A 25,771-nucleotide genomic window follows, 5' to 3' on the forward strand; every position below is an offset into this window, starting at 1 on the left:
TCAAGATATTTGAATTTTGGCGCTTTTGGGTTATTTTTTCTACGCGTCTGGCGGCTCGACGTTAAAACCATCTGGCAACCCTGTGATTAGCAGCGTTGCCAGGAGAAATTCCCTCTGAGGGAAATACTATGACTTCACGTTACCCCCACTACCACTCTACACCTAACTCTTTTGCATCACACGATTTGAGTTACGTTCCCCACTACAACCCGCTCGTTCCCTTTTCCCTCCTTTTTCCACGAACCTATTTAGTATCGCTGCTGATTAGCGTGTTGCCGGGAGAGCCACCAACCGTGACGTCACACAGACATATATACTGTAGTCTGATTTTCGAGAGTTGAACCCCAACCGTGACATCACACAGACGTATATACTATAGTCTGATTTTCGAGAGTTGAATTCCAACCGTGACGTCACACAGACATATATACTATAGTCTGATTTTCGAGAGTTGAGACCTGAGGCGGGTCCTTCGGACGGAGCGTGGTTAAGGAGCAACCAATGGTACGGTACGGATTGCGTGCGGCGTAGCGTTCCATTGGTTCCTCTTAACCACGCTCCGTCCGAGGAACCCGCCTCAGATCTCAACTCTCGAAAATCAGACTATAATGCGTTTTATACTTAGACTTAAACTTATACTTACAAGGGAAGATCCCGAACTGAACCCGAAAATTAAAAAAATTCTGAAACTGTGAATATGTAGGGGATTTTCTCCTGGTTACAACGCAATTTTTGTTTGCTGCCCAAATTCACTCGAAGGGGGTGAAATTAACCCCTGAAAATTCGGCTATTTTCCGATGTTCTGTTATAACTCGTGAACTGTAAAATAATTTCTTCATCAAATGATAGATCAAATTAACAGAAGTAACTTTTGACGACAAACTTTTATTCTGTCTCTTACAGTTCGCGAGTTATAACAGAAAATCGGAAAATAGACGAATTTTCAGGGGTTGATTTCACCCCCTTCGAGTAAATTTGCGCATCGGACAAAAATTGCGTTATAATTAAGAGAAAATTTCCTGCATAATCACAAAATTTCAGAATTTTTTGAATTTCCGGGTTCGGAATGTTCCCTTGCTAGACTACACGCCATGCGACGTCACCCTGTCACCAAAACAGATATACCTTTATTGCTGTAGGTCAGCGCTGTCCGGCGGTGGGGGTCACTCACGCGCCTGCTTCCCCTTCCAACCGCTCTGTTCTCACGCAGCATTCCCGAGAAATATATACTTACATATGTAGTAGTAATATTGGCTCGCTGTGGCGACGTGTGTCACTAATGCCACACGTCATCTGTAGCGTCATCGTCGCCGTCTTTAGCGTCGCGCGTATCCCTGACAACGCAGGCAGGAGTGGGAGAACCTGACAGAGCACGCGTCCTTCGGCTTGGCAGCGCTGCTATAGGCGTTCCCCTTCCCATACTCCGTATTGAGTTGGCTTGGCTTGGCGCTGGCGTCGTTTCGTTTCCCATCGTTTCCCGAGGCGTTGATTGGTCCGACGTCGTGGCGTCATCACGCGCATGCGTGGACGTGCGTAACTTCCCCCACTGACAACAGGCCTGAGCGGTTTCCCCACAACGCTATTATCGACGTCATATGACGCAGAACGTCGCCATTTAATCAGTACGTATGGCATCGCTGCATCCGAGAATTCAAGCATGGTAATGCTAGGTAACCTATACACAGGACAGTATTAAATGTGAATAAAAAGTAAATTTTATAACCATAATAAATACTTGAAATCTAGCATATAGCAAGGTGTTTCTTTCATTTCTGTTGCAAGAAGTTATTCTATGAAAAAAACAAACGAAAATAAACAGTGAAGGTGGAGGAACCAAACCTGGTAATAATTATGGGTTAGTATAGAAGTTCGCATGTAAGATCTAGCGCTTGAAATTTTCAAAACATATCGCATTTGCATTGAGAAATATTTTATAATTATTGTAGATTCAGATATTAAATTATGTCAAGGAAAAGACATTTTTGAAAGGATGAATTATTTGTATCAGGTAACGATGCACTTTGGCAATGTGTATTTTATTATTATTCATTAAGGTAGCATATTGAAAAAATGTTTCATTCAGGCGAGTCACCTGATGGCTTTAAAGAATAGAGTAGCAGCGTCGTACTATGGTAATATAATGATCGGCTGTGCGAAGAAGTCTGTCTTGCGAATGTGAGTCCCGTGTACCGAACTACTCGGCGCATCTCTTTTTAATGAATAGTTAAGTGCATAGAACCTTTCTTCATCAGAGAACCCGCTATCAAAAGAACAATTTGTAAATGCTGTCAATCCCCTCTTATACCCGGTGAAACAGCGAAAGTACGATTAGTGTCAAAACCGACGAAAGGAGTAAAATGGACTTGTTTGACGTGCCTGAGCGTTAAACGATATCCCACAAAGAGGGGTCATAAATTATGGACCGAACAGCCTAACTCTGTACTCGAGACTTTTAATTATGCATCTAAAGCGAAAGATGGCGGTCCTAATACTAAGGCTGGGGAGAAGCATGTAGGTAAAGGTAAATGCACGAGTACTAATACAAATTAAATGTACACAGATTTGAATATTTATTTTCACATGATGTAAGATGTGATGAACGTTGACGTACGAATATTTTTTTTTTATCAATGACATACATAAAATATGTTACAATAAATTTATAATCAATAAACAGATACTTTTACTAACTTGAATATTCATAACCATCTAATAATATCGTGATAGTGATATTAGTTTTACATTAAATGTTTATAGACGTAACATGATCATAGTTAAGTTATTGTTTTTCGAGTACATGATATATCGTATAACGAGAGCCATTCGCAATAAATTTCGGGGACCCCAATGCACACGTTTCGCTGAGGACGGTTTAAGTGATGAAAAGTGATGCGGTCTTTGCAAGCAGTGCGGAATGATTATGTTCTCATGTAACGCCGAAATTTCGGTGCGAATGGCTCTATTTAACTAGCTATGATATGACTATATCCGCCCACCGCCAATGAGTCGTACAAAATCTCGAATGCAGGATAAACCATCGCGTACATACACGGGCGTAATCAAATCACAGATTAATCGGATAGAAATCAGTCGTTAACCCCTAACTTAAATAAATACAACATATATCGTAAATGACAGTTATGCTCGAGCGTATGATATACATATGTCGATACACCCATCGAATTTCCCTTACAAATACATTTAACAATATGAATTTATCGTTTACCTATAACACTTCCTTGCATTAACACCACCGTCGCGACAGCGATCCATTTGTTCGTGCAGAAAGTAATGACACTATAAGTACGTTATTCTTTTTTTCCACGTGCAAAACGTACGCCAGTTATATAAATACTAAACTAGTGAGGAAGTAATCTGAAAACTGCGCTGGACGGAGTCTACACATTCACTTATATACATATATCTGTCGTGCCAAGCTTCCGTCTTTAAGCTATGTCACAGTGTCTATTATCTAGCATTTTTTGATTTCTCCTAATAATGAATCTAACAATTGGTTAGATGGGACCACAGGTTGGCAACGCACACATATATACATGCACACACCAGCTACAGGGAAATATTTATTCCAGTAATATTGACTGTCGTTCGTCGTTATCTCTTCACCTTCTATTCTTCGCTGTTAAGGAAGAGCTCGAACTGAGATATAGCAAAGGGTGTACAGTCAGAGTAGATTTTTCTGCGTAATTCGGGGGTAATCTTTGCTCCTTTCGTACACGCGTCTACTCGCAGACAAACCTAACGATATTATCCGATTATTGTCGAAAAGGTGTGTGCATGCGAGTATTCTTCCTGGAAGGCGCGTGCAACAGTTAGAGCCGTGAATAAAGAGGTACAACGTATGCCGATGAAAATATACATTGATTAAAAAAAGGTGGTTGGCGTAGAACTTAATTTATACTAGCCCTGAAACAAATTGGGGTTGGCCATCGCGATCAAGTGTAAGTTGTGGCATTACGTTTGAGGATGGCTGGAAGGTTGATCCTTGGAAACCCATGGCTGATTCGTATAGCTACAATAAAGTACACGTGGTAAATACATGTCTGTTCCCTCCGAAATAGGTGTCCCATAATTAGCGGTGTAACAAACAAATCGATGATTCAACACTAACAAGAATAGTTCGAAAGTGTACGATAAAATTTTTTCATCTAAAATCTGAAGCTTACCTGCGACAGGAATAAGCTTGAATATTTGTCATATGCAATGTGCCTTGACGATCCTTCATTTAGGATCATAAACATTACACAGTTCCACAAAATTTGACTTTCTTCGGACTTGTAACATTCAATAGTTAAAAACTGAAAATTTTCAGCTTTGAACATGTTTTGTGTCGAAACAGTAATGGTTATTCGGTTGCTAGTTGCGTCAGATTATTCTATGAACCCTTCCGAATACAACGATATAAGTTATTAGTGCATTGTGAACATTTAAATATGTTTAAACAGAGATCAAAGGAAAAAGAACACTCGAAATACATCCACTTTTGCAGATATCTTTCAATTTATTTCCTAAACTAAGGGTCTAGGAGAAAATCTGACTACTCCACGCGATGCAGCAGACATTTTCCCTTAGGAAAGCATCAACAGAAGTTGTAAGTCACATTTTGTTTTCAATACAGAAGCGAAATACCACTTCTGTTGATGCTTTTCACTGCTGACTTACCACTTCCGTTCATGCTTTTCAAAGGAAAAATGTCTGGTGCATCGCGTGGAGTAGTCAGATTTTCTCCTAGACCCTTAGTTTTGGAAATAAGTTGAAAGATATCTGAAAAAATGGGTGCACTTCAGGTGTTCTTTTCCCTTTGATCTCTGTTTAAACATATTTAAATGTTCATAGTGTATTAACAATTTCACGCAACGAGCAACCGAATAAGTATTACCGTTTCGACACAAAAGATGTTTAAAATTGAAAATTGTAGTTTTTTTTTCAAAATTTAATTTCTCAAAAACTAAGGGTGAGGGTGACAAACGGTTTGCGGGTTCGTTTTCAGCGCACGAAAACCTAGAAGAAACGGCTATTGAATGTTGCAAGTCCAGATGGCTGTCGAACTGTGTTACCAAGATTTCGTGTTTATCATTTATTAATTTGTATCGCTACGATTACATAGAGTAATTTATTGCTGTTATAGGGACTCGATTTCCACATTGGGCACAGAGTAGTCGCACTTCTGCATATGGGGGTGAATAGACATTTTCAACAGTTAGTTAATACAATTGCTGAATTAAAATTCTTAAACAGTGAACATATGGTTTTATAAACGCATCTGTGATCACCGAATATAATTAATAAAAGCGGAAATAGAGTTAGCGAAATCGATTACGCCAAGATACGCTCAAGTACACTCGTATTTGACAAATATTCAAAGCAAAATTTCTGAAAAAATTTTATCCTACGTTTGCAATTTATCTTTCCGCGCAAATCACCAATTTTCAGTTGTACCATTAGTACACTGAGCATCTTGTGTAATTTCATGATTCATCTCAACTAAATTCTGTCACATACGTTGTGATTTCCTGGAAGCGTTGTATAATCTGGTGTCGTTGGACGGTGCCTGTTTGTAGGCAGTGGACGTTGAATGGTAGCATAGGTATTATCTTGGGATGTGTCGCCCATACCAACGCTAACACCGCTTCCTCGTCTTTCCGTACCTAAGCCGCCTTCTGGTTCGCTAAATACCTGCATGGTTAACTCTTGTTCTTCGTAGAGTTTCAGCTTCCTAGAATCATCAATTCAGCGATATATTCTATCGTGTTCGCACGTACTTTCCTAAAAACGCGTCGTTCTACTCACTGTTCAATCCATAAGGGATTTTCAGTGGTATTTAAGTCATCGATAATTTGCTTCTTAATTAGGCCATCTTTCTTCCGTATATCATTTGGCACAGTAATCACCCTAAAGTATTACATAGCATAATGAGTCTTAAGTTATAATGAAAAAAAGAAACTCTGAATGTATTCTCTTTTAACACTTACCAATGACGCAAGCAACAGCATACTACTGTTACCGTAACTGCGCCAACTAATAAAACTACCAACAAGGCTATCAAAGCTGCCAGTGCAGGATCAAAAGGTTCTTCCTGTACTCCAGCATAAGCAGGCTGTAAAAGTCACAGTGTTATCCGTTAAACATGATATCCATGCCTTGAAACAGAGAACATACGTACCACGACATTTTCGATAGCAAAGCCTGCATAATAATCCTTCAAAAAATCATATTTCGCATCAATGACTTTAAGTACTTGTGGAATAGGGGCGATGGTCTGAGTTTTTGGTTCCACAACGTGTAGATACATATCACACCTATAGAATACATTTAATTCTCACGTTACAGACATCACCTTAGGAGAGTAGTTTTTTAACGCGTTATTTCTTTTACCAATCTCTTCGAATATGACCCGACGCGTCCACGTGATACCGGATGTCATCAACGACCACTCTGCTCTGCGTTGCGTTTGATAATTCCGACACGATCTCGTCACGTTCGCGATTCACTTCCTCGGGCGGCCGCGACAGGATAACTCTGATTAATTGCGAGGGTTCAAATACCCAGACCTTTATAAAAAATAGACAAATGAATAGCTGTAAAGATTAAATATGCATGAGAATATCTACATCACGGGTGCATAGGGAGCCGTTTGTAGTCTCCTCGCCGATTCTAACCTTAGCAATGGGGCAAGCGGGTTGCTCGCAGCTAGGCGTTAAAAACGGCTCCCTATGCACCCCTGATCTACATGTTTAGCGACTTACATGAACCCTAGTCATGGCATATCTCTCTGGGATAGCAGTTTCTTTCGCTATCACCTCAACGATAAACCTATCCTGATTATATTCCGCCATATATCCACTCGTGACGAGTTTTCCATCTTGAGTTACATTGAAAGGGCTCGGCACTATAGAGCCACTTGGCTTCTCCGAGCCATACTTGTAAAGATTTGCACTGGCGACGTAGTAATGAAGTGTACCGTTGTCGCCAACATCCAAATCCGACGCTGTTACCTTTGTTACAAAATCGTTCACGTTTGCCATAGAATTGACGCCAGCGTAATAATCATTGCGTTCGAAGATTGGTGGGTTGTCGTTCTCATCCAGAATAGTTATGGTCACGTTAACGTGCCCATGGTCTGTAGTGTGCGTTAATGGACGGCCCGCGTCTATTGGATTTATATAAATATCAGGGTCGTTCGAAGCTAGAATTGACAAAACGTATTTGTCTCGGGTTTCACGATCGAACGATTTGTTTGCGTAAATACTGCCATCGGATTTGTCCATGTAAAAAGCGTAGTCTTCGTTTCCTGCAAGGTTTGGGTTTAAACAACAGATCCCCTAAGATTCCTCAACAACTACGGCAGACCGTACTTACCAGCTTCTATATAATAGTACACTTTCGCGTGTCTTCCTTCATCCTTGTCCTCCGCGGTTACTTTTCCCACAAAGTAATCTTTAGGGCGATTTTCGGACAAGTGAAAGTGATATTCGTCATAAAACTGTGGCGTGTTGTCGTTCGTGTCGACCAACTGTACAGTGAGCAGTCGCAATGTCTCGTATGCTGTGGGGGTGCCATGGTCAGCAGCTACGAGCACAAGCTGAAATCAGATTTAGGTGAATTTTAGTATCCTCGAATATGAATGAACCGAAGAGATGCAGATTTTATTCACCTCAAATTTACTCTTCGCTTCGCGATCGAGGATAATTTTAGACCTCAGCTCGCCCGTTTCTTGGTCTATCGAAAACTCTTCCGTCTCCTGAGTGTTCCTATTCCCAAATTTCAAATAGTAACTCACACGCCCATTTTCACCAGGATCTCTGTCGATAGCCTTCACTGTCAGTATCAAATAATTTGGTATGCCCGCGTTCTGAAACAGGTTCGCCCGTTGTATTTTTCGCCAAACGAATATTGTTCCATCGATGGATTACTGTCTGGCGTACCTCGGATACCTCGACGGTAGCGTTTGTTAATTCGGGCAGAACAAACTGAGGTTTGTGCTGGTTCACTGGTGTCACCCGTATGTCTACGTAACACTTGTCCGAATGGGGGCCATTACCGGCACCGTCCCTTGCTTCCACTTCGATCCTGTATGAACCAGCCCTGCCCAGAAGCGCCGCGCCGGGATACAAAATGCCAGTTTCGTGATTTAAAGAGAACGATTCGTTCTCGTTGCCACGGATTATAGTGTACCAGACCTCGCCGTTGATTCCTTCGTCGGGGTCTACAGCTCTCACCTTAAAGGGCAACCATTTTGCATGAGCCAACGTTTAATTCCTGTAGGTCTGTGCAAAGCTAAATCATAAAATTCAATTACCTGTAAAATGGGCGCAGGTGGGTTTACAGGCAAATTTTCAGCAACAGAAGCTCTGTAACTGTGTTGCGAAAATATCGGTCGGTTGTCGTTGACGTCGATAAGCTTGATAAGTACTGGAACGGTGGTACTTCGCCGAGAATTTATGTGTGCCCCGTCACTGGCCATCACTGTTATAGTGATTTCTGGCGTTATCTCTCTGTCAAGAACAGTTGCACCGCCAACGGTGATTTCCCCGGTTTCATGACCTGTTGTTTATGTACCCGAGCATTTATAATAGGGGTCACAGAAAATGTGTTCATTTTATTTGGCATTTCTGGCTTACCGATATTGAAGTCAGCGGCATGGTCACCAATAAGACTGTAACTGACTTCCCCGAACGGGCCCTCGTCTCCGTCGATCGCTTTGACGACGGTAACGTGAGTCCCTGGTGGTGAATTCTCTTTAACAGACGCGTTATAGAATTCCTTCTCGAATTTCGGATCCTGATCGTTGACATTTATCACGGTCACCGTCACTTTTGCTGTAGTCGATAATTGAGGGACCCCAGAATCGTAAGCAACCACCGTGAACTCCAGTTGTTTCGTTTCCTCGTAATCAATCACTTGGCTAGTCCGCACAATTCCTACGGGATATGTAGTTTATAATAAATCTTCCTTGTTATTTCTCTTCGAATGGCGAGTAGAAGAATGTGCAACCAACCTGTGATATTGTCTATGTTGAAATACGGGCTGGGGGGTTCGATCGCGTATCCTGCTATGTTGCTGTCCGTGTCTACTGCTGTAAACGCGCCCACAACAGCTCCAGTTGGTTGTTCCTCCTGCATTTCTATCAAATATCGCGGATTTTTTCTTGTCCACGGTTTCAGAAACTCTGGCGCCATGTGATTTACGTCAATTATCGTGACTATCAGGGTACCTATTTACGAGCAACAGGTAGTTATTGAATATGAACATCACAGCGTTCTCGCGCATTTCTACAATCTATATTTATATCCTTTATCTGGTACCTCTTCCTTGTTGCAAGGTGGGTGCAGTTGTATCGCTAACAACCACGGTGATGCTCACTGTTGCCGCACTATCACGGTCCAGCGGTCTGACGACAGAGACCTGGCCAGTTGCACGATCCACGGCAAAGAAATCCTGCAAGTGTCGCGCGTATGAAATCTTCATGGTCGCCTGTTGAAACATTCAAACGTACCTTGAAAGATTTACTGTCGTTGACCATCTGGCCGTTCCTATCGATCGCTGTAATTGGCTCAGAGATGGCGAAATTTAATGCTTCCAGATTCGCGCTGTCTGGGTCTGTAGCTTTCAATGTCGTGAACACGGTGCCGATCGGCGTGTCTTCTGTAACTTCAGCTCGCTGAGTTTCCGGCGTAAAGTACGGTGATTTGTCGTTGCTGTTTTCAACGTTTATCATTAAGGTCGTCGTTCCAGTTAAGCTGGGTGTTCCTGCAGCGAATCAAATCGCGGTTATTCATCATTAGAAGCTACGATCAACATTTTAACTGCGGCTTATGGAATATATCGTATTTCTAATCCTAATGGGTATACAGAGGTCACGGGGTATTCTCCATATTGTACGAATTTTAATTGGAATTGAAACAGCAGGTCACTGATGAGGCTCGCGTAGTTGGATATCTTTTTAACAAGCTCAGGAAGTAATTATACTCAGGGATGGAAGCGAACGCAGAATGCCCACAAGTGCCGGAATGCATTCGGCTGCGATGAAATAAAACGGAGCGTGTCCTTCCGTACCTTTATCGAGTGCTATAACTTCCACGTGATAGGTGTTTTTATTATCGTAATCCAATTTCCTGAACACCGTTACTGCGCCCGTGGTTTCGTTAATGGTGAAGTCATCGAAAGCTCCTTTCTGTATCCTATAAATAAGCTCTGCGTTGATACCCGTGTCGGCATCAGTCGCCGTGACTTCTTCCACGACCGTTCCTGAACAAAACACGGCAAACTCGGACGTTGATGATAGTGGACCCAACAGATATCGAAAGATTTTAGCAAATATTGACAAGAAGCAACGTACCGATGGGAGATATCTCTGGTATGCTAGCAGTGTATAAGTCTTGTGGAAATATTGGCACGTTATTGTTCACATCGCGAATCGTAATGTTGACAATAGCAGAATCGACGAATATCCCATCGTTCGCTTGTATGACTAGCGCGATCCAATCGTGGGTCGAATTAGTCAAGTCGACGGGGCCCTTATTTTTTATCGTGATCTCGCCAGAATCCTGATCAATTGCGAACAGTCCTAGTTCATTGCCACCCACTATGGCGTACGTTATTTTAGACGTTTTATCTTTGTCCCTGGCCTGCACTTTCAGCTCAGGCTCAAATTTCTCGGCCCCTTCGTCTATAACGGCGCGGTATTTATCTTGCAAGAATCGCGGGGGGCTGTCGTTGGCATCCGCTAAACTAATGCGCAACGAAACACTCGTGGTTTGCCCCTGGCCGTCATTGTCAGTAGCCTAGGAAGAGAAAAGATGAATGATTAAAGTCAAATGTGATCTCACTTGGCTCATTTCTCACCCTCGAATCGCTCTAATAAGTAATACTATGAGATATGCCAAAATTGAAAGGTAAATATATAAGATGTTCGCGTTATTAGTAACCAGTGTTTTTCTCGTAAATGGATCCGCGCCAACTCGATCACTTTTTTCCCTCGATGTCTCGGATTTCGTTCAAACTTCAATATGTCGTAGTCCTCGTGAAATTAGGGAGGGTTTAATTCATCATTTTGCCGATTTCGAGTTTGTTTAAAAAATACAGGGTGTTGAATTTTTGCGATTTTTGCCGATTTTCGTGAAAATGGGTTGTACTTATGAATTTTTATCTCGGAAACTATTTGTCGGATTTAGTTGATTCTTGCGCTATTTTAATCTAGAAGGATCAGCTTTCCTGAATAATTTCGTTTCCAGTTAACAAAATCGTTTTTACAATAATGAAAATTATAAACAAAATTTCATTTTGCAAATTTAGGCTCAAGGTCGCGATTTTAAAAATCCGAAAAAGACTACCACATTCGTCGAAGAATTATCTATAAAATAAGCCTAGCTCTTGTTGGTAATTTGCATATTCTACGTCGTAGGTAGCTGTTAAAGACAGCGGCGCGCCTCGTTTCAGGTAAGCGAGCCGCGCGCTCCGCTATTACGATCGGCAGACCGTACCACTCGCACCCTCTATTAGGTCTAACAACGGTAAAAACAATAACGACAGCTCACGTACCCACCATTTATACCCGCAGAAAAATTTTACTAATCCACTCTTGGCCAATGCCACTTTTTTTTATAATAATCCGATGTGTAAGTACGAGCTTGACTGTTCGTTGATTATTTGTTGGAAAAGTGCCATTGCTCGGTGGAATCCACGAGAATTAGATATTCTCTAAGTGATTATCTAATGTCTGTGATTATCAAAAAAATAGTTTCCTATTCAGAACAATGAAATTCCCCTTCATCATCCGGCATCTATACCAAATATTAAAAGCAGCTAGAAGCAATCGTACCGTTTGTGAAAAGTATCGAAACTTTTCCCTTCCACTGCCGTTTGCCGAAAAGAAGGCGCTCTGGACGCTAAGCGGGCAAGGGGGCTACTTTGCTCGCATTGGCACCCACCGCCTGTGTCCCGTTCGCTTACTTTGTATTCGTCGACGTTGTCGCGTCGGCCAATGCGAGCAACGTAGCCTCCTTGCCCCGCTTAGCGCCCGGGTGCCTTCTTTTCTGCAAACGACAGTACTCCTACCTCACACGTCGCTACTTTCAGGAAAAGCGATTAAACAAGAACTCTATCCACTTTCAATGAATCGGTCACCAGGCAGTCGCCGCTTTCCCAATCATACTACATACTACAATGAAAATATTACACACCTTATAGGTGAGGAAATACTCCGTCTGTTCCTCGAAGTCTAAGCAAGGTGTGGTTCCAGGGGTCGAACAAGGAGCCACCGTAATGGTTCCAGTCTTCTTGTCTACAGAAAAGTGCTGAGCTCCTTGTCCAAGCAATTGATAATTTATCCCAGCTGTTCCAAACCTGCAAGTAAGTCCCGCTTTTAAAAATTTCATCCTCGAATGGAACGGGTGTGAGACTCTAGAACAGGCCTTCCCAAGTAGGGGAAATGCACTCCTGAAACAAATGTTTCGGTTCTCCCTCCACCGGTGCGCCTTCAGCTAAGGTGGGACGACTCCTACAACCCTCTCTCCGAGGAGACAGTAACGTCGCTGGGAATCATGTTGGGCGCTTTAGGGCGAAAGTACCAAATGTGTGAAATTTTTCTAGGAAATTTCATAATCACTTAAAAATAGTAGGAAAAATTAAAATTTAAACTAGCATTTCAAAGTGACGTAAAAAAAATTACAAAATATGTGTTACATACATTGTTAAATTAAAATTTAAACTAGTTTAAATAGTAGAAAGAATAGACATTTAAACTAGTTTAAACTTTAATTTTTCCTACTATTTTTAAGTCATGAAATTTCCTATAAAAGTTTCACACATCTGGTACTTTCGCCCTAAAGCGCCCAACATGCTTCCCAGCGACGTTACTGTCTCCTCGGAGAGAGGGTTGTAGGAGTCGTCCCCACCTTAGCTGAAGGCGCACCGGTGGAGGGAGAACCGAAACATCTGTTTCAGGAGTGCATTTCCCCTACTTGGGAAGGCCTGCTCTAGAAGCTTGCTCACCGTCCGCTGTCCCGATCCTTGGCAGTGATCGTTATAATTGGCGTGCCTGGAGGTGCAGTCTCTAGCACCACGGCCGTATAAGTGGGACTACTGAAAGAGGGTGAATTATCGTTTGCATCCGTAATGGAGACAGTTACGGTCGCGGTAGAGGAAAGCTTGGGATTTGTATGAACTTCTTCGGCGACGACCTGGGGAGTAACAAGAATATAATTTTAGCTTTGAGTTAGAGTTAGTGGAAGAGGGCCAAGCGGCCCCGGCAGCGCGAGGACCGTAAATTTACCAGGATGATGAATTTTCGCTGGTTAGGATTCTCGTAATCGAGCGAGCCATTTGCGACACGAATGTTCACAGACGTGCTTCCGGTTGCCATGTTCGGCTCGATGGTGAACGCACCGTCGGTAATGTCTTCAAGACGCAAGGAAAATACGGAGTTCAGACCCTGTAACGACGTAATATTATGAGCCTTGCAAATTCCACTGAATCCATAAAATATCAAATTACAGCGCGTCTATAAGATTTGCGATATTCAAATGGCAGAGGCCATTTTACTGGATTTTCTAGACGGGATGATGGGTCTGGTTTCAAGCAACCCTCAAGGGAAGAACCGAGAGGAAAGCTTAATTTTTTTTACTCCACTACTTAAAACGTGAACGATGACGTTTCCCCCTCGTTTTTACTCGTAGGACACGCCGCCACAGTTTGCTAGGACAATTTATATAGTAAGAGGCAAAGATTTATTGACGGTATATAAACAAAAGAACAGTACACATTTATTCTTCACGAACGTCTTTCAATTTAATTCCAACCTGCTGGAATACACTTTGGAAATTATTTAAGGTTGAAAAGGATCGAGCGGTTTTCGCGATGAAATTTCGTTGATGCGGCACTTACTACATCGGGGTCCTTGACAGTCATGTCCAAGTGTGGCAGTGGCGTGCCGTTCGGCACATTCTCGGGAATTTCGATATTGTACTCGCGGCGATTAAAGGTGGGCGGCTCGTCGTTGACATCTTTTATCGTCACCGTCGCCTCCGCCGTCGAAACCGTCAGATCGTCGCTACCTGGCATGCCATCGATCAACTCGCGCGCCTTCACCTTCAGCGTCAGCACCCCGGTTGAATCCTTCAACGCTTCCCTGTTCAGTGGCTTTGCCGTTCTTAGCTCGCCTGTTTCGTCGTCCAGCAGGAAATAGTCGAATGGATCTGTGCAACAATTTTACAGTTTCCTAAGCAACGGAGCACTTTTCAATTGCAGGCATTTTCGAAGTTGCACCAGAGCAAGGGTTGAATATCATCGACGAGTTGATAGAATATGTATGCGCAGTGAATTTTAACGCATATGGAGTGTAAAGTGGAAATTTTGCGAATGATTTATATACGGCTCAAAATAATTATATTTTGTAGGAAATAAAAATGAAGTAATAGCGTTACGGTGATAAATTTATAATGTTTTTGGTTTTAATTTTGATAATTTGTTTATATTCGACGGTGAGACTTTTTAAATCCTTTTCAGCAGTATGTTTCTTTATTTGTTTTCATTATGCAGTTTTATCGTATACCTGTCGGAATATTTACCTCTACACTACCGTTCCACATTAGAGCATACTCGTTTCGCGCAGGGATACACTGTTGATTGGTAGTAAACCGGCAGGGAAGGTGCTACGACCAATCGCGAGAGTGCTACGACCAATCGCGTGCGTCAGATCCGCGGGAGCTGCGCAGTTCGGTCGCAGGCCGGTAGAGGCGTTGGTACGCTCTTATATGGAACGCAGTGTAGTTGCATTAGAAATTGTAATCACGTAAGTGAGCGACATGTCCGTTAAGAAATTGTTTTCTTCAAAGGGAGGTTTTCCTTCCCACGCAAGGTCAAATTTTAGACTGATGAAGATTCGAAACCCTAAGAGCCCATTATGAGTCGTTGCTATTAATAATTTAATTCATTACAGTTTCAGGAAGTTAGAGTTGCCCCTAGTGGGAACACATGATGGCTGCAGAAAATTTTCGTAGTCCCCCAGTGGTGAGAAAATAGTTTCAGAAAATGTTAGTAGCCCCAGAGCGAGGACACAGTGGTGTTAGGAAAATTTGAATGACTCGAGAAGGAAGCCACATGGTAGCGTTACAATATTTTCATGGCCTCACAGCAGAAGCACAATGATTTTAGAAAATTTGCATGACTCCCCAGTGGAGCTACACAATAGTTAAAATTAAAGTTATTTTACAGTGGGAACGCATGATAATTTCAGGATATTGAAGCTACTTCATATCCATAACAGTACCTGCTTAAAATTTTGCATGGTCCTACAGTGGGGCCTCATAACAGAATAAAATGTAGCCACCCATCGTTCGTCTGGTAGCACTCAGCGACTTAGGATACTTTAAACAACTAAACAAGGAGCCACCCAACATGGACTTACTGGTGACCAATTCGTAGATCATTTTCCTCGGCATCCCCCTGTCACCGTCTCTGGCTTTGACAGTCATAACCAGGGTTCCGATGGGATCGTCCTCGCGCACCACACCCGTTAGCGAGTCCAGAAATTCTGGTGGGCTGTTCTGAATGTCCGCCACCTTGATTTCGACCCCCGTGGTTTCATTGTTCAGCCCATCCTGCGAGCAAAATTCATTCGGGTGAAAGTCATTTGTAGTCCGCCCGCGAGTCACCTCCCTCAACTACAGTGAGCAGCGCAATATGCTCCCTGCCAGCCATTTCAATCGCGATCATCTCTGCGCGCGTCCCCTACAATACCGTGAAAACCCTCCTACGACTTTAAATAAATTAGAAAATGGTTGCGTTTGTTTATTGCAGATTTCTTTTTCAACTCTGAAATTAATTGCAGGATTTCTATTTTAAAAAATATTTAATGAATTTGGGTAACTCAGTATCGTTTATAATTTGTTATTTTTTTTCCAATTTTGCATTACCTATGTATAATTTCAGGTAAAATAGAATGGCCAGTTCTGCCTCATTTTACCAGATTGTATCAGCTGCATCTTTTAAACAGCTATTTCACTGAATAATTTATGCCACGAACAATATCGTGTTCCAATCTGTTTTAAAGATATGCCGTTACCATAATAATTGCACCATTTTCCATGAATAAACTTAGCCTCCAGAACGACGCAAAGTCATTTCCAAGACGGTATAATTAGAATCAATTTTCATGCTCGGCTCTTACTAGCTTCCAGGAAACCCGCGGATGCACCGCGTTTATTTGCTGGTTCGTAAACATATTTTGAACTTGCTGCTACATAAATAATTGCCGTTATTCCTATAATAAATTTACTTCGTGAGTGCGCTAACAGAAATGAAAGAAAAAGAAAAATATTTATTTCGGCATAGGAATGATACCATTATCTACCTATTCACGCTATGTATTCAAGCAATACCGTAAACTGGGGGAACATTGGCAGCACGGGGTAACATTGGCATCTACTTAACATCCATTAAAAAGGAAAAGGAAATTTTTTTATACATTTTCACACTTGTATTAGCATCACAAACGATGCAATGTTATAATAGGATACCTAAACCATAATTAAAAATGTTAATTAAAAAAAATAATAATAATAGAATAAAAGAAATAAAAAATAAAGCACATTGAACAGAAAAAGAAACAAATTTAAGTGTTAAGGTAAGTCCAAATGTGGTAAAATTTTAACTTTTTAGTGCTATTTATATACAGGGTGTCCGCGGGAAGACTGAACAGCTGGATATCTCCTAATCTATTGGAGATAAAAAATTAAAAAAATATGGCGTTGCATGGTTCGAGGGGGCGAATTTATTAGCGCAGACGAATTTTTTTTCGATTATTATTTTAAAAGATACGATGGTCAAGTTCGGTTTTTTAAATGGAACAATTTTTTTTTAAAAGGTGAGTTGATAGTGCGTTCCAAGACAAATTCAGTAAACATTAATGTATACACTTGATTTCCACTGGTTTTTGAGATATTGCGCTTGCAAATTTACTGATTTTCACTGGAAGAAAACCCGCTGAAATAGCAAGGACCCGGGGCGGTCTTGCTGCCGTCACGGGTGGCCTTGCTTGTTGACAATTCTTTCCCGTCAGAAATGCTACTTACTAATGTTAATGTTTCAAAACGTCATAACATTGACTCAATTTTCAACTTCAATAGTCTTTTATTTCGCACTTGCTTCTACGCTCGGATGGAGGGTTCTTTTGTGAGGGATGCAAATCCGAATGGTCCTAATACAATCTGCTCCCTATAGTTTAGAAATTTCATTCGCAAAATATGCAATGTTATGATAGGATACTTAAAGCAAATGTGAAAATGTTAATTTTTATATTATATAGCAAAGTGTTCCAAAAACATACCAATGTTCCCCCAGTTTACGGTATAATTTGCAAGTACTTATCACATAATGGTACCAAGTATCAAATGGAAAGTGAAATATTTCGTGTTGTGGAAATACCAAAATTAACGATTTATTTCAACAGAATTTTTTAACATATCCTGAAGACTATATCACGTTTTTATTTTAAATGCATGATCCATTACTTGTTTAGTCTTTTTTAGCGTAATATAGAAACGCAATATGAAACGAGTATTTTATATTAATCACGTCACTTATGATACTACTATTGTTTTCATGTGTCAAATTATTAGCTTTGGAAAAAGCTCCTTTTGAAGAGGCAGAGTACGTAATACCTGCACAGATATTTCCTAGAAACTTATTTTTCCAATACAGCAAAGGATTTCACTTTCTTTCCAAGTATTGTTCTTTCAAGTAGCTTTATATAATTGCCTACTAAAAAATTCACAAGCGTACCCTTTCACAACGAGAGGTATTAGCAACGCGAGGCTTTCTTTTATGTATGTACAGTCAATTTGTCGAGAATTCTTTAGACGGCATCGTTTAGCGTTTCATTGAAGATTCCGTTTTCAGCTTTAAATTCGGAAATTTAGTCGAGACTTAATTTCGCGTTCGTATCTGGCCACGTCAAAGAGCATTTTAAATTCAATAATCCGCGGCTGTCGTTTTATCCTGGCGTTCGACGAGGAAAAACGACTGTGTGAGAACATTTTTTTTTGCAGCTCAAAACGGGATGGACCAAACGCAACGCCTTTCATCTTAGTTACTGGAGAAGTGGATAAAATGAAACGACACGGGAGTTAGGGGAACCGTTTCGTTTTGAAATTGTACGACATTTCACATCATAGTCGTCGACTGTTTTAAACATTAGAGACGTCGATAATTTGGAAAGGTTCACTGCTGCGAAATTGTACCCCCACGTCGCAAATATTTTAGCGTACAGTGACTTTCTGTCTGTCAGCAGTTTGTCGAAAATATAGAATAAAATTTTTTGATATCGCGCTTCGTATTCCAGCAAAATTGACTTTGAATTTTATGGTACCAGAGTTACGCGTGCACTGAAGTACATTTTTAGGCGCACGGTGCACCCGAGTTCAGTTAAAATTCCAAGTGAATTTTCTGGAAAAATAAGCGCGATATCAAAAAAAAATTATTCCATATTTTCGACTTATGTATTTTTTTTATGTAGAATCATCCCATGAAGTTTCGGACACCTCTTGCTGACCACCCTGTATATTCTGGAATCACGATCTCGGCATAAACAAAGAGTCCTTGCAGAAAACACTGTAAGTACCAAAAATCAAATTTTTCAGGAGAGAGAGAAAACTTTCCTGACTTTGAATTGTTTATGAAATTTGATTTGTTGTGATTGCTAAATATGGTTAAGTATACAATAACCCAAATGCATGGAAAAAATCTATTTCTTGCTTTAATATAGTCGAAATTCATGAAAAAAATAATTGTGTTTGTATAAAATACTGTATGTGACACCTCTTACTTGTGGAGAAAACAGAATGTGCCATTCATTTAAATTTGCAAACACTGTAAGTGCCAATCCTGTCTGTCCCTAGCTAATTGGCACTTACATCGTTTTCTGCAGAAGTGGCGTTGGACGTACCAGCGGTGCCACCTTCTTTCAGCCCTATTGATAACTTATTTACAAAGGGAAATTGCATTAAAATTCTATACTGTAGTAAATTCTATACTATAGTAAATTCTATACTATAGTAAATTCTATACTATAGTAAATTCTATACTAAAGTAAATTCTATACTATAGTAAATTCTATACTATAGTAAATTCTATACTATAGTAAATTCTATACTATAGTGAATTCTATACTATAGTGAATTCTATACTGTAGTGAATTCTATACTGTAGTAAATTCTATACTGTAATAAATTCTATACTGTAATAAATTCTATACTATAGTAAATTCTATACTGTAGTAAATTCTATACTATAGTAAATTCTATACTATAGTAAATTCTATACTATAGTAAATTCTATACTATAGTAAATTCAATACTATTGTAAATTCTGTACTATAGTAAATTCTATACTATAGTAAATTCTATACTATAGTAAATTCTATACTATAGTAAATTCTATACTATAGTAAATTCTATACTATAGTAAATTCTATACTATAGTAAATTCTATACTAAAGTGAATTCTATACTATAGTGAATTCTATACTATAGTAAATTCTATACTATAGTAAATTCTATACTATAGTATAGAATTTTAATGCAATTTCCCTTTGTAAATAAGTTATCAATAGGGCTGAAAGAAGGTGGCACCACTGGTACGTCCAGCGCCACTTCTGCAGAAAACAATGAATTTACAATACTATCTAATACTATCTATAGATTCGGGAGTCTCCCGGACTCCCCCTAAGTGCCAAAATTAAAAAAAAATATTTATCGGAAAATGTTTTACGTGCCAATGGTAATACTATCTATAGATACGGGAGAGTTGTGCCGCTTCAAGTATCTGGTTGTAAATTCCGCGGTAGACGGGCGGTTGTCAAGCCATAGCGCGCGAATTCTTTACCGTTACTATGTCATGTAACAAAATGACGATCGGTAGTCCGCTTTAGCTGCGAACCAGGAGAATGTGTTTCTTCGTGTTCAGAGTGAAATACAAAGTAAAAGCTCAATTAAAGTATATAAGAGAATTACTGTAACGTCTAAAGTTTGTGGCTACTTATTATAAACTAAAGCAAATTGTTGTTTTTTTTCTTCATTTGTTCCCGAGTTACTAGAGTATGGTCAACTCTCCCCACATGGTGGATCATATCTCCCAGCGCTCCAGGGAGAGACGAGCCAAATCTGATTTTTTATAAAATTTAATTTAGTGCTTACGTCTATCAACTTATGGAAATGATACAACCCTGAAATTATAGTCTGATAACAAGGCTTCACTGTGACATAAACATAAAATCGATGCATCTCGTACCCTAGACTTCATGGACCTTCAAGTAAACGGTGGTTCAACTCTCCCGGACTCCCCCTACAGTGTTTTCTACAAGGACTCTTCAATTACACCAAGAAGTAAATACAGTTAATTTTTTAAAATTCTCCAATTTTGTGAAAAAAGTTACATTTGTCACACGGAAGACTGCGCGCAATAAGGAAATTCTAACTTCAAAAGTGGATTCAGCACACCTGCTAATTTCTTTCGCGCAGGGTGATTTTGCCGCAGGCCATTGTTATTTGTGCCGCGACTCTCGCGGTCATTATCCCCGCTAGTCGCGGCCATATGCGGATCCATGGCGTGGATGGGTGTTATAGTCCCGCGACTTGTGAATAGATTTATTCACGGCGCCGCTGTGCCAAGTGCATAGCGGCGAGGGCTTCCTCCCGGCGGCATAATTAAAATCACTTCTCAAGCTCTACTCACGCTCGCCCTGAGTAGCAGTTGGTAGAAGGGCCTCTCCCTGTAGTCGAGTGGCTGCTGCAACACCAGGGCGCCCACGTACGCGTCCTGGCTTCTCTCCACGTTCGCTATGCGGAACTTCTCGCAGGCGTCTAGGAACTGCAACAGAATCATGATATTGACCGTGCCATCGACCCGCTGCATCAGAACGCCGACGTTTCGTGCACAATGCCTACGGGCCGTCAGGGCTCGCCACCGTTGGCGAACGAGGATCTTTTGTTCGTCGTTTAGGGAAACTGGCACGATGACGCTGTGTTAAAAGGATGGGGCTGGCTGGTGTGTGAATTTCAGCCGTGGGTTATTCAGAGGGAGTGACGAAGTGGAGGGCGTTTTGCATGTCTTTTAAAATGGTAAGTGCCGTGGGATTGTGAGTAGTGACGGGGTCGAGTGGGTTGTCGGTGGCACGAAGACTTGATGGGGTATGGTTGTGCCCTGTGCATGGATACTTTGCGAAGCAAGAGCAATATGGCTGTAATAGAATCCTCAGAGGATATTTGAAAGCTTGTAGGAGAGGCTTATAAATTAACACTTTGAGTGGTGCCAGGTTTTCAAAGATGTCCCTTTAACCCCTGTTGCCCCTGATCAAAGATGCACCTGTAAATGTGTTGCCAGTTGCCAACATATTTCCTATTGTACCAGAAATACTACATGGTGTGTCCGAGTATATATACCATCACAAACGATGCAATGTTGTAATAGGATACCTAAACCAAAATTAAAAATGTTAATTAAAAAAAATAATAATAGAATAAAAGAAATAAAAAATAAAGTACGTTGAACATAAAAAGAAACTAAGTGTTAAGGTCAGTTCAGATGTGGTGAAATTTTAACTTTTTAGTGCTATTTATATGTAGGGTGTCTGCGGGAAGACTGAACAGCTGGATAACTCCTAATGTATTGAAGATAAAAAAATTTTAAAAATATGGCGTTGCATGGTTCGAGGGGCCAATTTATTAGCGCAGACGATTTTTTTTTTCGATTATTTTTTTAAAAAATACGATGGTCAAGTTCGGTTTTTTAAATGGAACTATTTTTTTTGAAGAGGTGAGTTGATAGTGCGTTCCGAGACAAATTCAATAAGCATTAGTGTATACACTTGATTTCCACTGGTTTTTGAGATATTGCGCTTGCAAATTTACTGAAGAAAGTGTCTGAAGAAAGATAACAACTGCTTCAGGAATTTTCGCAATAGCTAGTTTGCTATCCGTTTATATGCTGTACACATGTTGTAGCCGTTTGGCAACACGCAACGTATTTGGCAAGTTTTTCGGCACATAAATTCGCAATTTCGAAATATTTTTTAATTTTCATCGTACATTTATGGGTTGGTTTGTTAACTGGGTCATGTCTCGGTCGGAAATGTCTTCAGTGTATTAAATATTGTACGGTTAATTAATTCATTTCATCCACAGTGAAGTCTCGAAATTGTCGCGATGAATCTACTTATTGCATCACAAAATTTACATTCAGTTAATTCAGTGACGAATAGGCGAGGTTCAGTGTCCCTGCTGTTTTGCAACCTAATCCCGGTACATTGTTTAATAGACATAAAGCTAGAGAAAATCAACAAAAAAGTGGGACAGAGGACAAAGAGACAAGGAAAGTTAAGGGAAGTGGGCGAGAATAAAAGGACGGGCGGCACGTTTAGAAGCGGGGATAGAGGACAGAGAACGAATTTCCAAGGGAAGAGAATTATAGTAGAAGGAGGATAGATGGGAAAAGGATGCCGTAAATTTAACCGTGCGATGAACTGGGACTGCCAGATCAGGACCACGCCTAGTAGATGCTGCGTTATTGGTGTGCAGAGAATTGCGGCATAATAATTCCCTCACAAAAATGGGTGCCTCAAATTTGAGGGCCTTGTGAAGGATAGGTGGTGCATAGGTGGAGGATCCACCGCTGTCTGACCTTAAGGGGGAACAACACCTTGAAGCCCGGAAAAAAGTGCAATTTTTTTAAATTTTTTGGTTGGATATCCACACTTCGTAGGAAAGTCATTGATATGGGGTTTAAATGTGCATGTAGTGGACAGTATTTTAGAATTTTTGGGTGACAAAATATACAGTTTTAATCAAGTTATAGAGGTCGCCGTTAAATTGCGTCGCGTCGGACACGATTTGATGGTTTCCCACTTTATTCACGTCGCGTTCATCTGAGAAAGAAAAGGAGAGCATTTTTTCAATCTATATTAATACAGTTACAGTTAAGCGTACGGGAATTAAAAATAAATTGTTTTTACTATTTTTTCCACCCCAAAATATATTGATTGTTTCCTTAAACTGACTCGAAATTTTATAACTTTCCTCTTTAAGCTCCGCCATTTCTCCAAAAGTTATTGTAATTAAATTTCCGTACGCTTAACTGTAACTGTATTAATATAGATTGAAAAAATGCTCTCCTTTTTTTTCTCAGATGAACGCGACGTGATTAAAGTGGGAAACCATCAGATAGTGTTCGACGCGGCGCGCTCTACGGCGACCCCTATAACTTGATTAAAACTGTATATTTTGTCACATAAAAATTCTAAAATACTGCCCACTACATGCACATTTAAACCCCATATCAATGACTTTCCTACGAAGTATGGATATCTAACAAAAAATTCCAAAAAATTGTACTTTTCCGGGCTTCAAAGTGTTGTTTCCCCTTAAGGGGGTATTCTAGTCGAGACACTCGTTTTTGAAGGTGATATTTGGAAATTAATTCTGGAAAACCTATCATACCTACAGGGCAGAGTTTCTGCGCACATATTTAGAAGTGTTTGAACTATCAACACAAATTTTTGGAATGCGTTGTATTGAAATTTGTACAAATTACACGCCGAAGCGTAAGTCATGTCATAAAAAAACAGCCCCATCGGGCGCACGAATTGCGGTGGTCCTAGTCATCTGAAACGAAAGTACCAAAGATTTTTTTAATCTATATGAGTGTAGTTATCGCTCGAACTAGAAGTAACCATGTCCGGACATTGTTACCCAAATCGCAGCTGTTAAAAAATTTATATTTGATTTTTTTCACTTTTCTTGAGCTAAAACAAGGTGTGGGGGAAGTTGTATTAAAATTATTGATATAATTCTAGTTCGGGCTATAGGTACACATTCACTTTGAATGTGTGTAAAATTTTAGCTCAATCGGTCCAGTAGTTTTTGAGAAAATTGTTTCGAGAAAAACGCGTTTAAAGTTTTTCATGCAGTTACGACCTATACGACTGAAGTGACGGTTAACAACTAATTTCTGTAACTTATCCCTAATCTGGTATACCAGGACCGTAGAGGAAACCTTCCTCAGCTTCAAAAAAATCATATGGGGCAGCTCTCTCTTCTCTGCTGGCAGTCATAGCCTCTTTAGGTACAAGAGTCGAGGGAACGACTGCCGTCCATGCTGCGGCCTTAAGCCCCTATAACTCTGGGAGCTTTTCGAATTTCACCTTAATATTTTAGGGACATATTTCCGAATCCCTAAACTATTAGAAAATAAAAAATATCGAATTTTAGGTAGAATACCCCCTTAAGGGGGATTTTCGTCTAACAGCCCCAAAAGTAACTGATATATAAGATTTTTTTTTAAAAAACTGTCAGTCATACTGGATTAAACTCTTTTGGGATATAAGAAGGCATCTTTAAACTTACAGAAAAATATTATTTTTTGTCGATCCTTCTTATTATAGATTAATTATTATTGCGGAATCTTCTCCACCTCTTCGACGATGTAATTCCTGTTGGCAGGATGTGTAGCACCTATCACTGTCATCTGATTGCAAAAACAATAGAAGTTTCTTAAAGTTAGATAGTTTACGCTGGGATTGGTCCACTTTAAAGAAAAAAAAATGAAAAATTGAAAAAGTTATAGCGTTTGAAAGAAAAAGTAAGTTTTTTCCTTAGACAATTTTTTTTATATTATTCTTTATATCGACGGAAGAAGTATTATAAATAAAAACTAATATTTAAATTGTAGGTCCAGTCCCAACGTGAATTATTTAACTTTAAGAAAATTTTCTTTCCTTTGCAATCAGACAACTGTGACAGGTGCTACACCTGATGCCAACATCATCGAAGAGGTTAACATGATTCCATAATAATTAATAAATAATAAGAAGGATCGACGTATATATAAAAAAAATCTGCAAGTTTAAAGATGCCTCCTTACATCCCAAAAGAGTTCAATGAAATATTAACAATAGTTTTCTAAAAAAAAAATCATAAATCTCGGGGGCTGTTACACGAGAATCCCTCCTTAAGCCAACCTGAACGACGAAGAAACGGCGAGATGTTAACATAAGAAAAACGAAGAGACGAATTTTGGATACGTTGGAATATGGACGAGAGACGAGCAGAGAGACAAGAGCCACACACGACATCGGCATAGTCGAAAAGAGAAATGACAAGTGTTTGACATAACAAGAGTTTGGTGTGAGTTGACAGAATACGACGAGAAGGATACAAGAACCGTAGGCGAGCAAAAGCAGAACGACACAAAACGGCTACGTGACGGTCAAAGCACTGCTGAGGATCAAGGGTAACACCGAGGCTTTTTACAGTAGGATTGCACGAGCAGAGATCTAACGCGGAGGAATTTCTGAACGACGAGTTAACTCGTCTTCCCCAGTTAACTGGCTAAATCGATCAGCTTTTCCGAACGATGTTTCCTGCGGGGACAGTTTTGTACAAAGCTATTTTTGATCTCGGTTTGTTATCAAACTAAACATTCAAGGACTCTCGGATAATATTTTCACGCCGGTCAAAGCGTTACGAAAACTGATACACATGTTTGGCAAATTATGCAAAATCCCAGTGTTCCAAATTGTATTTATTATTCATTTACGGTCCTCGTGAAAAAAAAAACAAATATTTAGAATGAAATCAAAACAGAAATGAATATTTGTAAAAGCTGAATAATAATCAGAATTCCACGGGATGCGGCGTTGGCGTATAATTATCACGTTCACCGTGTTGGTACAATGACGATTATTCTTTGTTATTTTACCAGC

The 25,771-nt window shown here is 40.2% G+C and overlaps 2 protein-coding genes across 5 annotated transcripts in view; one reads left to right on the forward strand and one right to left on the reverse strand.

Moving 5' to 3' along the window:
• Positions 1 to 1,632: 1,632 nt before the first annotated feature.
• Rpp21 (ribonuclease P protein subunit Rpp21) lies at positions 1,633 to 2,696 on the forward strand. Its single transcript, XM_076830400.1, has 4 exons — positions 1,633 to 1,855; positions 1,947 to 2,008; positions 2,084 to 2,175; positions 2,253 to 2,696. Exons 1-4 carry the CDS (start codon positions 1,852 to 1,854, stop codon positions 2,548 to 2,550), a joined length of 456 nt encoding a protein of 151 aa, XP_076686515.1. The 5' UTR covers positions 1,633 to 1,851; the 3' UTR covers positions 2,551 to 2,696.
• Cad87a (cadherin 87A) overlaps positions 2,547 to 25,771 on the reverse strand; it is a 524,042-nt gene continuing 500,817 nt past the window's right edge. For all 4 annotated transcript variants that reach the window (XM_076830027.1, XM_076830034.1, XM_076830056.1 and 1 more), the window contains 23 exons: positions 20,749 to 20,883; positions 15,425 to 15,617; positions 13,903 to 14,213; positions 13,292 to 13,450; positions 13,012 to 13,199; positions 12,201 to 12,363; positions 10,358 to 10,802; positions 10,075 to 10,266; positions 9,515 to 9,768; positions 9,324 to 9,456; positions 9,017 to 9,232; positions 8,640 to 8,939; positions 8,318 to 8,562; positions 7,944 to 8,237; positions 7,673 to 7,870; positions 7,378 to 7,600; positions 6,765 to 7,309; positions 6,394 to 6,569; positions 6,182 to 6,317; positions 5,991 to 6,115; positions 5,809 to 5,910; positions 5,521 to 5,734; positions 2,547 to 4,030 (listed from right to left, as the gene is read on the reverse strand). In XM_076830027.1, coding sequence (XP_076686142.1) covers positions 3,914 to 4,030; positions 5,521 to 5,734; positions 5,809 to 5,910; positions 5,991 to 6,115; positions 6,182 to 6,317; positions 6,394 to 6,569; positions 6,765 to 7,309; positions 7,378 to 7,600; positions 7,673 to 7,870; positions 7,944 to 8,237; positions 8,318 to 8,562; positions 8,640 to 8,939; positions 9,017 to 9,232; positions 9,324 to 9,456; positions 9,515 to 9,768; positions 10,075 to 10,266; positions 10,358 to 10,802; positions 12,201 to 12,363; positions 13,012 to 13,199; positions 13,292 to 13,450; positions 13,903 to 14,213; positions 15,425 to 15,617; positions 20,749 to 20,883 — 5,064 coding nt within the window. In that variant the 3' untranslated portion in view covers positions 2,547 to 3,913. The remainder of the gene's footprint in view (positions 4,031 to 5,520; positions 5,735 to 5,808; positions 5,911 to 5,990; positions 6,116 to 6,181; positions 6,318 to 6,393; positions 6,570 to 6,764; positions 7,310 to 7,377; positions 7,601 to 7,672; positions 7,871 to 7,943; positions 8,238 to 8,317; positions 8,563 to 8,639; positions 8,940 to 9,016; positions 9,233 to 9,323; positions 9,457 to 9,514; positions 9,769 to 10,074; positions 10,267 to 10,357; positions 10,803 to 12,200; positions 12,364 to 13,011; positions 13,200 to 13,291; positions 13,451 to 13,902; positions 14,214 to 15,424; positions 15,618 to 20,748; positions 20,884 to 25,771) is intronic.

The sequence above is a fragment of the Andrena cerasifolii genome, chromosome 1 (assembly GCF_050908995.1).
Source record: "Andrena cerasifolii isolate SP2316 chromosome 1, iyAndCera1_principal, whole genome shotgun sequence".
Lineage (NCBI taxonomy): Eukaryota > Metazoa > Arthropoda > Insecta > Hymenoptera > Andrenidae > Andrena > Andrena cerasifolii.

What these genes read in the sequence shown, in the direction of transcription:
- Rpp21 (XM_076830400.1), top strand. An exon ending in GGATGAATTATTTGTATCAG is followed by an intron (nt 2,009 to 2,083) that starts GTAACGATGCAC and finishes TGTTTCATTCAG; the next exon opens with GCGAGTCACCTGATGGCTTT. An exon ending in AAGAAGTCTGTCTTGCGAAT is followed by an intron (nt 2,176 to 2,252) that starts GTGAGTCCCGTG and finishes TTTCTTCATCAG; the next exon opens with AGAACCCGCTATCAAAAGAA.